This window comes from Lithobates pipiens, unplaced genomic scaffold, assembly GCF_037356315.1.
Source record: "Lithobates pipiens isolate NorthernLeopardFrog02 unplaced genomic scaffold, aLitPip1_a1.2 Scaffold_18, whole genome shotgun sequence".
NCBI lineage: Eukaryota > Metazoa > Chordata > Amphibia > Anura > Ranidae > Lithobates > Lithobates pipiens.
Genome location: NW_027507758.1, coordinates 247,863,027 through 247,875,850, shown reverse-complemented (window position 1 = coordinate 247,875,850; position 12,824 = coordinate 247,863,027). Strand labels below are relative to the sequence as shown.

The window sequence follows — 12,824 nt, the reverse complement described above, 5'->3', positions numbered from 1 at the left end:
TTTAGATATGCATACTTTAAGATAATTGTGATAGTTTGATGCCTGGCTGTGCAGAGATGTGATCAGAATTCAGGGGCGATTTGACATCCATCTGTGCGGGGTCCTGCACAAATGTCTATTCCAATCACTCCTGAAGTCACTAAAAGGAATACAGGAAACTACTTTTGGGATTCGGTGCAGAGCTGCAAAGTCGGCTTCGCACCAATTCGAATGGTGCCATTGCGGGCAATAGCTGCCAATTTGGCATGCAGGCTAGTGCAAGGGAAGAACCGGATGAACTTCGGTCCATCAATAAAGTGATTGTAAGGCTTTGTTTTTTGTTTTGTTTTTAAATTACAAACATGTCATACTTATCTCCACTCTGCAGTTTGTTTTGTACAGAGTGGCCCCATCCTCCTCTTCTGGGGGGGATATACGATGCTCCTCCCCGCATCATATAACCCCCTAGGAGAAGCGCTCTCCCGGGGGTTACCTTGTGGGCCCGCTCCCGAGTCCAGCATTCAGCATCCATAGATGCATAGGATGCAATAAGGTGGAAAAACACGAGGGTTTACAACCCCTTTAAGCAATGAAGGGTTTGTACTTGAAAACAATCGGACTCTGTTGCATTGCACAGTGATATTGACATATGTGTTCAGGCATCGAAAATGGTGGTGTTACCCACCTGGCTGTGCAGTGTTGTCTCTATGTGCTATACTAAACACAATGACCAAATTTAAATAAAACAAAAACCGCACTGCTCTTTGCAATAATCCCAAAAAACAGATTTAACACCATCAGCTGTGTAAAATACAGTTAGTCCAAAATGTCAAGTTAAAGTCCCAAACTGACTGTGTTAACAGTGAAAAGTGCTTGTGCTATATAAAGACAAAATAGGTGCTCCACTTTCAAGTGCTTCTGGTGTCACCACAAGTTTTTACCCACTATTGCTAGACAGGTCAATTATAGCTTTTGGGGTGCTGCCCCCCGTGTACTTTGGTCCTTCATCACTTGATTCTGTAGGTTCTCCGCTTGCAGTAGACCGCCACTCATGCAATGAAATACCAGGGGAGAGATCTTATAGTGTAAAACCATTTTTTTATGAAAAGGTGCAGACTTAAATACATTTAAACTCGCATTTGAAGGTGCCTATAGAAAAACTGGCACCAAGTATATGCAGCTTGTATGGGGGGGAAGATGGCCATTGCGGCTTCGATCCCGTAATCTGCATGCATGCTACCAGACGTGATGTAAGCATGTAAACCACATCTCTACGTGTTTTGTCCTGATTGGACATTTTCAGGACGTAGGCCTGGGAATGGCTGCAAAGAATAACAAATATTTTGTCAGGTAGAGGTGTTCACTTATTTGTATTAAAACTTTGCTTTTAGCTGTTTTATTTTAAACTTGATGCCAGTAATTAATATGTGCATAGGTAAAGCCACACAAGCTTGGGTACCAGGGATTACCTTCCACTGGAAAATATTTTGTTGTTTGTTATGTTTGTCACATGTACTTAGACACTAGCCGTCTCTTTTTATGTTTGATCATTTGTTTTGATCTGGTATCATTCTTTTTCCTGTAATAAATCTTTTTCTACACACTTCAGTGTCTGTGGCCTTTAAAGTCCTATCTAAGGGGGAATACCCTTTTTGTTCTAAATACTCAGGGATGTGGTCTATGCACTGACTTTCTCTCTCTTAAGCTAGTATGTAAGATCACTTGGTGTGCTTGTCCTTCTAACCTCAAAGCTAAAGTTGTGCTACCCCTTTCTGAAATGTTTTTATTTGTTTCAACACAGGATAGTAAACTTCTAGCGGATGTAGGAGATAAACGTTCAAGGTTTGCTCGAGAACTCCTGAAGAGTGAGAGACAGTACGTACAAGTCCTGGAGATCATCAGAGATGTCTATGCTGTCCCACTGAAGTCGGCTCTGGCATCAAATCGTGCAATCCTGAGCATTTCTAATGTGCAAATCATCTTCTCTGATATTCTCAATATCCTACAAATCCACAAGTATGTGCATGTTCTTACTGTATGTTATCATTGCATGAGATCCATGCAAAGTATGGAAGTCAATATGAAAGTCCAATGTTACTTGGGCCTCTGCATCATAGTATTTTTATTCTCCAGAAAGGAGGTCCAAGAAAATTAAACCGTGAGCACATTAGTTCAAATTTATAGCTTTTAAACGCTATATACGTTCCAACTAATGTTGAAATCAGCTCTGGCCTCCCAGAGATTATAACAGTCTGTTGGTGGCTGTACAAGCTTCAGTTTTATTATCTGATTGATGTGCAAACAATTAAATAGACCTAACTTACTCTCTGATAGATTTAGACTGGTTTTTATTAAAAGTCCGAATTGATCAGCTAGGGCAGAAAATTATCAATTGTGTTTTGTTAAGTGGCAGCAAAGAGATGATTTGTTTTCTTTTCTGAATTCGTAAGATTCAATGGTGAAATAAAATTAGATCTGTAATTTACAATTGTATCGTCCAACTATCAATCAAAATCCTCTTCCCCACCTGTGTCATATCAATCGAATGGGTTGACGACTATACATCAATTATTCCTATCAGGAGAAATCAATCAGAAGATAAATTGATTATTTAGCAAAGCGTGTATGGCCACCATTGTAGTCACAAACCTGACTGGATTTGCAGCCAAGGACGGTTCTATGTGCATGGCATGGTTGCAGTGAAATAGTTTAGGGACCAAGGAGCAAGAATGCAGTCTCTTCACTTCGAATGGCCTCAATGCACAAAAATAGAAACGTTATACTATTGGCTAACACAGTGCATCATAACGCACAATATATTTACTTTGTCTTTTGTGCTCTGAAGAACAGGTACGTAGCTTTATACCATATACTTGCATCAGAATGAATGACAGCGCACCACAACGTGCATATACTGTGAGAAAAGAGCTTAACTAAGTTCAGTTGATGTGTCTATCGGACCTTATGGAACAGCAGGACATACTATGGGCTGGAGCAGCTAGAGAGAAAGAAATTTCATATGTAAGCTCTGAGGAATATCCCGGGGGCCTTAGTTGCTACTCAATTTATTTATTAAAATTATTTGTTTTGTGATGAGCAAGTGTGCAGCATAACTTCCTGGCACACAGTAGTGGCCATAATGCATCTCACAAACATCTCACATTAACAGGGATGATCTCAGGTATGTTCGGATCCTACTCCGAACCCACCTGAGCTATGCTGCCAGTAAGTGGCCACTGCACACTGCCAATCATAAGTGTTTGAGGCATTTCCTGCCCTGCAGCCATACGTATGCACGTTCCTTGTATATGAACGGATGTGGGGCAGGCAATGCCTCGGACACTTATGATTGCCAGTGTGCAGTGGCCACTTACTGGCAGCATAGCTCAGGTGGGTTCGGACTGGAATCTGAATAAGTCTGCGTTCATCCCTAATTAACAAATGTACAGATACTTGCCATCTGTACCTCTTCCCCACAGTCTTCTAAAGGTCAGCTGTGGACACATTACCTCTGGTGGCACTAGCTCAAACATTATGATGATGATTTTTGATCTGAGTTGATCACTGAAGTAAATGAAAAGGGAAGCTTTAAATTATATGAGTGCGAGTCCCTAATTGGTTCTAATTAACTCCTTCTTCTGCTTCTCCCCTTATTATTTTTATTCAAGTAATTCTGCGTATTTTTTTTTATTTACTATGAATATTTACATTTGTTTTAATTTATTTTGTTGATTTTTTTTTTTTGCAATTTAAACAGGATAAATTATAGAATAAAAGATAAACTATTATTTACAGTAAAATTACTTTAAAAAAATGACTTAAAAAAAGCAAACACTGGTCCAGTTAACCACTTCAATACAAGGCACTTTCACCTCCTGCCTGCTCAGTCCAATGTTCAGCGCTGTCGCACTTTGAATGACAATTGCGCAGTCATGCAGCACTGAACCCAAACAAAATTGTTATAATTTTTCCCCCCACAAATAGAGCTTTCTTTTGGTCATGTTATGATTACCACTGGGGTTTTATTTTTTGCTGTACAAATAAAAAAAAAATACTGAAAATTTTGAAAAATATTTTTTTCTTTGTTTCTATTAAAAAACTTACAATACTTGTAAATAAGTAAGTTTCCTCCTTCACTGATGGGGCTGCACTGAGGGGCACTGATGAGTCAGTACTGATTGGCACTGATCAGACACTTATATGCAGCGCTGATGGGCACTGGTAGGCAGCACTGATCAGGGGGCACTGGCAGGAATCACCAATGGGCAGAGTGGCATCCCTAATGGGCTTTAGTGAGCATACCTGGTGGTCTCCAGTGGGCATCCTTGATGGGTCTGCACTGATAATTAATGTGCTAATTATGAGAGCAGACCTCCCCTGTCAGGAGAGCAGCCGATCGACTCTCCTCTACTCACGCCTGTGAGTGCAACTAGAGGAAAAGCCGATAAATGGCACTTCCTGGTTACCATGTGATCAGCTGTGATTGGACACAGCTGATCACATGGTAAACAGCCTACATCATAGGCTCTTTACCAGGATCGGAAAGGCGTTGTGTCAGACTGACACACCACACCACTGATCGCTGTCTTGGACGTCATATGTAGCCCAGTCAGGATAATACAACTACTTTCCGGCCATCATTCTGCTATATGACGGGAGGTGGTTAAAATAAAAACAAACAAAAAAATCTTTATTTCTATACTTGTTTCGGGTCACAACTCATGCAGCATTGAAGCTGATAAATTGGTATGACAGCCAGACAATTGGCATTTGCAGTAGAAATGGTCAGCAATAGCAGCCTTCTTGATTCTTTCATGACAGGCCTCATTTATATCCTGTCATTTGATAAAGTGGCAGTTGAAAATACCAAATGATATAAAAAATACATGTTTTCCTTGGATCTAGGCAGCTCTCAACAGAGTTGATGGAAAGACTTGAAGAATGGGGACCTGCACAGTGCTTAGGAGATGTGTTTATGAAATTTGGATCAAAGCTGAAGATATACACCAATTTTTTCAACAACTACACAGTGATTCTAAAAACAATTGACAAGGTACCATTGACCTCCTAAAAATACTTTTGATAAATGTCAGCATGTTGTAAATGTCTAGATCCCACATTTTTGGACAGGTAGAGTTACAACATATTCTCCTACCTGTATATGTGACTACATTGGATAATACCTCTTCTACCATCATAAGGAGGTATTGTGGTGCCATAAGTGGTAAGGTGATTTGAACCAGATTCTGCAAAATTCATTTGTAGTGCAGCTAAATTACCAATTTTGCAGTGATGACCCATCCATAGAGGGCACACAGGCGCCACCCCCCTCCCCCCATCCATGCATCCAGCCCCCTGATCCACATATCAGGGTGCCGGACTATGGATTTCAAATGGGGAGTGTTTTTTTTTTTAAGCATGTGATTAGAGCAAGAGGGTCCAATAGGCTTTAAAAAAAGGGTGGGTCCAGGGCGCAGCACTGCGCTCCGAGCCCACTCACCTGTGTGACAATTTTCCGCTATTTTCACACTAGTTCCTCCCTGCCAATCAGGAGGCGGGTCATGAGACTGGTTTCCCCCAATTGGCCAAAAAATCAAGCGATACTATTAGATGACTAACGCTTAAGCGGAAGAGAGAGGAGACACATGAGGAAGCTGCTGGAGGAGCAGACACCGGAGCAGCTGCCTGCACCCCGCCACACGCATGGCGGGCAGACAATGCTGGAGACACCACAGCCACCACCTAGATCGGGTAAGTGGGGTAGTGTTGCACCACCGGCTACGGAAGGGGGGGGGGAGTGATTGTTTGCTGTCACCCAAAGAAAAACACACCAGCTGCCATTGATGTAGTATTAGCTACAAATCTATTGAAATTATGACTTGCTTGTCAGATGTCCCTGCCGACACCCTGACATGCAGTTAAAAAGATAGGTTGTTTGTAATAATCTGTACTGATATTACTTATATGAAAATGTATACAACTAAGCAACACAGATTTTTTTTTTTTTTGCAAATGTGTTTTTCAATTTTACTTGCTAGTATTGTTGTATATGTCCATACTATTCCATGTGGAGAATTTTAGTTTTTCCCTATAGAGGCTATCTGCATGCTGGACATATATATGTATCCCTGTAGAACAACACCTGCAAAAAAAAAGTATTTTACATTATAACTTGTACTTTAGTTACTAAGTTTTCAACAATATGTCCTGTGATGAAGTGCTCTTTTCTCCAAACCATTACATAATAAATACCCAGAAAACCTTAAGATAGTGACCAGACTGTGTGCAGCCTTAACTGAAATATTTTTTCTCAAAGATGTAACCACACAGAGGCATACCTAGAATCTTCAGGGTCCCAATGCAAGAAACCATAAAGAGCACCCCCCTGACCCCCGGCTGAGCCCCCCCACGGTGGTGACATGCAACGTTTGCAACCCTGGTAGTTTGGCCACAGGTGTCAGTATTTTTTTTTTTATTCTTGTTATATTCTTTTTTTTTTTTTTTACCATTTTATTTATTTTACAATTTTTTTCTGAGCCCTGTTGGGGGGCTTTGGTGAAATATCAGGGGTCTAAACAGACCTTTTAATTTTTCACATCTGAGACAGAGAAGTAAGATTAAGGACACAGCCCTCAATTTCCTTTTATGCAGCAGAACAGGAATAGGTCTGTACAAAGCTTCCTTACCATTTAGAATTGAATCAGTAGTAAACATGAACAGGGTCAGTGATCAGTACAGATCACTGACTCTATTCAATAATAAAAGGAAGGGACCAGTAAATGACACTTTTACTGGCCCCTTCCCCACTCTCCATCCTGACACATTCTCCCTGTCAGTGCTGTGGGGGGCGCCAGGGGATTTCACATGGGCCTGATCACAGCAGGAGGTGGATAGGAGGAGCAGCATGTAGAGAAACCGATCCCCCTGCTGAAAGGCTGCAGGAGGAAAATGGAATGGATCAGTTCCTCTACACGCCGCCGGCCCACCCCTTCTATCCAGAGGGCCGCATGGGCCTGGTTCGCAAATTGCAACCCCTGTATGTACGATCCTGTAACCACATTCAATTGTGACCCCTGTACTCACATTCAATGTAAATCTACTGGTAAAGATGTCTAGAGACAGGAAGTATAGTTGTGTCATCATCACAGAATGTGTATCGTGTTCATTTATGTATTTGTAGTGCAGGGAAGCTATACCAACTTTCCGAGCTTTCTTGAAGAGACATGATCAAACTGTCATAACAAAAATGATGAGGTGAGTAAAGATGTATGTACTTTTAATGTCATTGCATATATTATAAATAACAGTGAGTGACTATGCTCAGGTTAGATGTGCCAAGGGCTCAGTGAATCTTGTTTGAAATTAGGCAAACCTAAACTAAAACCATTAAGCAGCATGGGAGGCTGGAGTGCAGTCAGAACTCCCAATCTGCAAAATTGTTCTGGGTTAGTGAGTCCTAACATTTTAAAGCCAGTGGAGGTAGGCTAATTTCTATAATGTTCTTATTAAAAAAGAAGAGACTGCAGAGAATGAAAATGTGTACAGTTGGCCTAAAGAATACAAGGAAAGGGGGGATGTATATCTACATATACTGGGACTTTAAATAAGGTGTAGTGTAGTTGGCCGGAAGAAGGACATTTTAATGAGGGAGATTTGACCGAAATGTACTAGAGACAAAGAGTACAGGCAGTTGTTTTACTACATGCATTAATAGACCACATATGGCACAGCAATGTAAAACTGCCCAGCAGCAGGATAATTGTAGAGACAAAAGCTACAAAAATCTTTGTTTTGCTTGACATACGTTGCCCTTCCAGTGCTCCTTGCTGCAAAGACCAGTTATAGGTAGGTGTAGTAGCCACTTGTTTTGTATTTTGATTATATTGGTCAGGCAAAGCACTGACATTTTTTTTGCCAAAGTGCTATGTGCTGGGTGTTCAGTGTGCCCTTGTACCTTTAAGGAGGGATGGGCTCCCTCCAGGCTCACCTGCCCGCTGCCTATCCATTAAAATGCATGTGCTTCCACTGTGGATGCTCTAAGAAGTTAGCGTTAGGAACTACAGAAAACAAGGTGCCATGATGGGGCCTGTAACTTATGCATGTATTTGCAAATGTGTGCAGACTAAAACCCTGTTCTTAACACATATTGTTAGCCAGGTCAATTTGGTCGCTGGCTGGTTGGTAAGTTTGAGCTTGGAAATCTCCTTGTATTTGTTTGACATATGTCGCTTTTCCAGTGCCCCTTGCTGCAAAGACCAGTTATAGGCCACTTGTTTGCATTGTAATGAGCAAAGCTAGGCCTAACTAAAAGTGATTGTAAATTGTCTTTTAAAAAAAAAAAAAAAAAAATCCAACTGCTCTGTGCAATGGAGTTGCACAGAGCAGCCTAGAACTTCCTCTTCTCTGGTCCCCTGCCAGCGCTCCTGGCTCCTCCTCATTTCTGCATGCCATAAGAAGCTGCTTCCTATCGTGGCACACCTGTGGGATTAATCCTGAGCCACACTGCCTGCTTCCATTGATGGAGACAGTGCAGCTTGTCCCCACTCCCTTGTCACAGGATTTGACCAACAGTAGCAGGAGTCAATGGCTCTCAGTCAAGCTTGTGAGAGCCAGGAGAAGAGGGGAGAGCCGCCACAGACAGGCACGGGGGGTGCGATACTAATACCTAAACATTTTTTACCCATGATGCAGGGAACACATTAATTAAAAAAAAGTTTAGGGTTCAGAACCACCTTAACTAGAGACAAAGAGCACAGGCAGAGATTTTACCACAAGAATTAAAATGAAAAAACAAAAGAAAGCTTTTGTAAAGAGAAGACATTATGGTTAAAAAAAAAAATACTCCTGGGTGAATTTGCACACATATTTGCCAGGACCCTGAATCTCAAACAGCAGAATTCCCCACAAGCCCATGTTATTGGAGGACTTATGAACCTCATCCCAAATTATTAATTTAGTGACAAAAAAAACCTTTGCAGTTAGAAAAAAAAACAGCCTGTGTAGGAGTTATACTAGTATAACCCAGCAGCATAATACTCCAGTGGAAAACCAGTTTTAGTAATTATACACTTATCTCTAAACTGTTTATGGCATGACATAGGAATCTTAGGTTTTTCCTTAATTAAGGTCAGTGTAAAAGTGAACCTGTTATTTACTAGTAAGCCCAATGCTTTGCTGTATGATGGCAGGGGTTAGGCATTCTACTCTCCTAGTAAGAAAGATTTAAGTGTATATTTTGGTTGTGTTCCACTTAGGGGAAACCTGTTCTGAGAGAAATGTATGGGCTGCCATTGCTAGTGTTTTTCTGAAATATCCTGTTGCCTGACACCAATACTTTGCCTCGCTGACTCGTAACATTTGTAAGCCTAACTCCAGCTTTCAGTTAATGGCTTATTTGAACCAAGCTGATCCAAACCAACTATTTGCTTCACTAACACATGCAATGCTGTATAAACTGTGCAGAATCCACTACATACATTATACATGTTCTGTTCATACATAATGTTCTGGCAGCAGGATGGGACCTTCCAGTCTGCTGCCATAACAAAGCCGGATCAGGCTCTGCCATTCACAGGAGGCTTTGCATTTTTTGAATATTTCAATATTTCATCTATCTGCCTCTCCACCTCAGCTAAATGGAGGAAGCCATGTATTTAGTATTTAAAATACAAGGCTTTCTGTGAATGGCTGAACAGCAAACAGCCCAATTAGATTTTTTCTGGGAGTGGGATGGGAAGTCGCGATCCTGCTGACGGAACACATCACTGTACATGTTACTGTATGCGATGACAGAGGGTGCATGTGTTAGTAAAGGGAACAATTATTTTTGGACCAGCTTGGCACTATTTAAAGTTAAATGAAAGCTTACAGATGTCAGTCTGAACGAGTACACATTCCTATGCAGACTGCATTTCTATGCCGACCACCCTATATATGCAATATTGAATAATTAAAAATAAAACTAATGTCTAATTAAAACATGTTTTCTTGGCTGTTTCTATTAGCTTACAGGAATTGCTATTATTCCCGTCTGTTCGATTTGATGAGTATGTGAACCTTTTGTATGCTCTTCGCCTTCATACTCCTCCAGAGCATCAAGATCGCAATGACTTAAACACAGCTATTACAGTGATGAAGCAGTACAAGGATTTTATTTTGCGGGTTGGTAATTTATGATGCATCAGTAACAGAAAATAGTTAAAGATGAACTCCGGACGAAAATGTTATCTTCCCATGTAGCGGGGCTATACCCACACTGCATGGGTTAACTGCTCATTTTTGTCTAGGGGATTGCAGAGCGGAGATATACTTATCTAATCCGCCAAGCCTCCGACCACTAGCGGTCTTGTTAATGGACTGTTCCTGACGTCATTATGCCCATAAACCAGCTCCACTGCTGGACGGGGGGGGGGGGGGGGTCCAAGGATCGGGGAAGTACCCTTGGACAAAGGGAGCAGCCTCACTGGATGGCAAAACAAAACTTTTGCCTTGAGTTTTTCTTTAAATAGAATTAATGCTACCTTAAAGCTTGTCATATGGTAGAATTTCATTCAATTATTTTTTTTATAAGAATGTTCATTCAATTTTACAAACATTAATGGAGTCAGATAATTTTTGACCATAATGACAAGAAAATTCAAATGAGCAGGATGGAAAATTTAGCTTGAATTAAGAAATTGACAACAGTGTATGCTGTTTTTGTTCAATCACTCCAAAAACAAAAAAATTGAAGTACTCTAGAATGACATTTGTAATTTCATTGAATGTACTGAGAATGTTTGTATGAACGGTCATTTGAAAATCTGCTAGTGTATGACCATCTTTAGTCTGACTTCCTAATACACATCTTTTTTTGCTAGAATCATGACAAATTCTATCAACAGCATGACATTCATTATTTATGAGTATATATGTAGGTAAAGAGATTTGAAGTTGGAGATTTTCCACTCATTTCCTGGTTTGGAGGCAATGGTGGTATCACCAGGACAGCAGGTTAGACAGTTCAATAGACAGCATTATCAAGCAGACAGTTGTTTCTAGTCTTCCTCACTATATTAAAAACAGAAATCATGTTTTGCCTTGGGTTATACATTAAAAACATATTTTTACTAACATAAAGATTTTATTTTTTACAGGTGAAAGCTACCTTAGAAAAGGACGCTGAGCTGACACATCTTCAGAAGACAATCCAAGGCTGTCCTGTAAGTTGTATCTGCATAAGTATAAATTATTCCAGACCTTTTGTGACTTTTTACATTCAAGATGGTCTCTTCTGTGAGAAAGAGGTGAAGATCGTGCCTCAGATCTAATTTTTTCAGTTGAGAGAATAACTTCTTTTGATTGCTGCCCCCTCAGTCATTCTCCTTTTGGGTAGACAGCCAACAGCCCTGAGACCACTGCTAGGATGGATGTCATGTCAGCAGCCTCAGCTGACATTTCAAGCTTTTACTCAAGTGACACTTTATAGCATTCCCTTTTGCTCCTCCCTTCACAGGTAGGAATAGAAAGATCCCCTAATAAGGAGATCACAGTACCCCCCGGTACAGTGGGACTTTTAAGGCAGACCAAAATATGAGTAAAAAATATATTACAAATTTATTCACAAAAACGATACACAAAATTGTTTTACAGAACAGTATAAAAATCCATACATATATCAATACGTGGAATCATACATATAAATATATAGTCTGCACAACATCAAAGGTTTCATATATGGTTTTATCATGTGAACTCCAAAACGCCTGACATGTTTCAGGAAAACATTCCCTTCTTCAGAGTCATATTTAAGGAGAACAAATAGCTGTAGTCATTTATTTGTAAATTAATAAAACAACTGAGAATAAATCTCATATCAAAAGTAAATAGTTGTGTGTGAGTATATATATAAATGTATATCAAAGATGTTATCTGCCAGAATTATTGATAGATCGCTCCACGGAGATGCACAGCCAGAAAGTGCTGGGGACCCATAGGTGGCCCGCATCAAACCCGCACATAGGTCTTATATTATGCTGTTGGGGGAACAAACAATCTCCACGTGTGGTGTCTAGGCAGTTGAACAGCCTGGGCTGAATACAGTACAGTAACCACACTGAAGTCATCTTTTATTATTTTTCCAATTCTACACTGGTAAACGGTGACATTTAATGGGTTAATGAACTTTATACACGATCACAGCTCTTTACAGTATTTATCACAGTAATGACTCCGTGGTGTGTATTGAAGTCTTGTTCTTTTAATTTTATCTAATAGTATATAAGTAAGTACACCAGTACCGCCTTTTTAAAAGCAGTACTGGGGTATTTTACCAGGTTAGTCCTTGATTAATGCAGAAACAATGGAGTGTAAGTGAATATATTGCAGCTTAAAGTGGTTGTAAACCCTTACACATCACTTTTACCTACAGGTAAGCCTAAAATGAGGCTTACCTGTAGGTACCTTGAATATCTTGTAAACTTGCACTGTTTAGGACAGGGGTCTCAAACTGGTGGCCCTCCAGCTGTTGCAAAACTACAAGTCCCATCATGCCTCTGCCTGTGGGAGTCATGCTTGTAACTGTCAGCTTTGCAATGCCTCATGGGACTTGTAGTTTCGCCACAGCTGGAGGGCCACCAGTTTGAGACCTCTGGTTTAGGAGATATTCACTGTATCAGCATGTGCCAATGTCATTAGTATATGCACTGTGAAGAAACGGCTCGCTCATGCCGTTTCTTCAGCTGCTGTGCTGTTTCTGGCTGCTCCCGCTCGCATGCGCGGGAGTGACATCATCGCGGCTCCAGATCTGACTCCCTCGATGATTACGATAGTAAAAATATGGAGAGCAGCCATGGCAAAAGAGGACC

General features: G+C 40.6%; 1 protein-coding gene across 2 annotated transcripts in view; it reads left to right on the top strand.

Moving 5' to 3' along the window:
- ECT2L (epithelial cell transforming 2 like) overlaps positions 1 to 12,824 on the top strand; it is a 73,139-nt gene that overhangs the window by 42,883 nt on the left and 17,432 nt on the right. For both annotated transcript variants that reach the window (XM_077486752.1, XM_077486753.1), the window contains 5 exons: positions 1,781 to 1,995; positions 4,885 to 5,032; positions 7,160 to 7,233; positions 9,984 to 10,140; positions 11,115 to 11,180. In XM_077486752.1, coding sequence (XP_077342878.1) covers positions 1,781 to 1,995; positions 4,885 to 5,032; positions 7,160 to 7,233; positions 9,984 to 10,140; positions 11,115 to 11,180 — 660 coding nt within the window. The remainder of the gene's footprint in view (positions 1 to 1,780; positions 1,996 to 4,884; positions 5,033 to 7,159; positions 7,234 to 9,983; positions 10,141 to 11,114; positions 11,181 to 12,824) is intronic.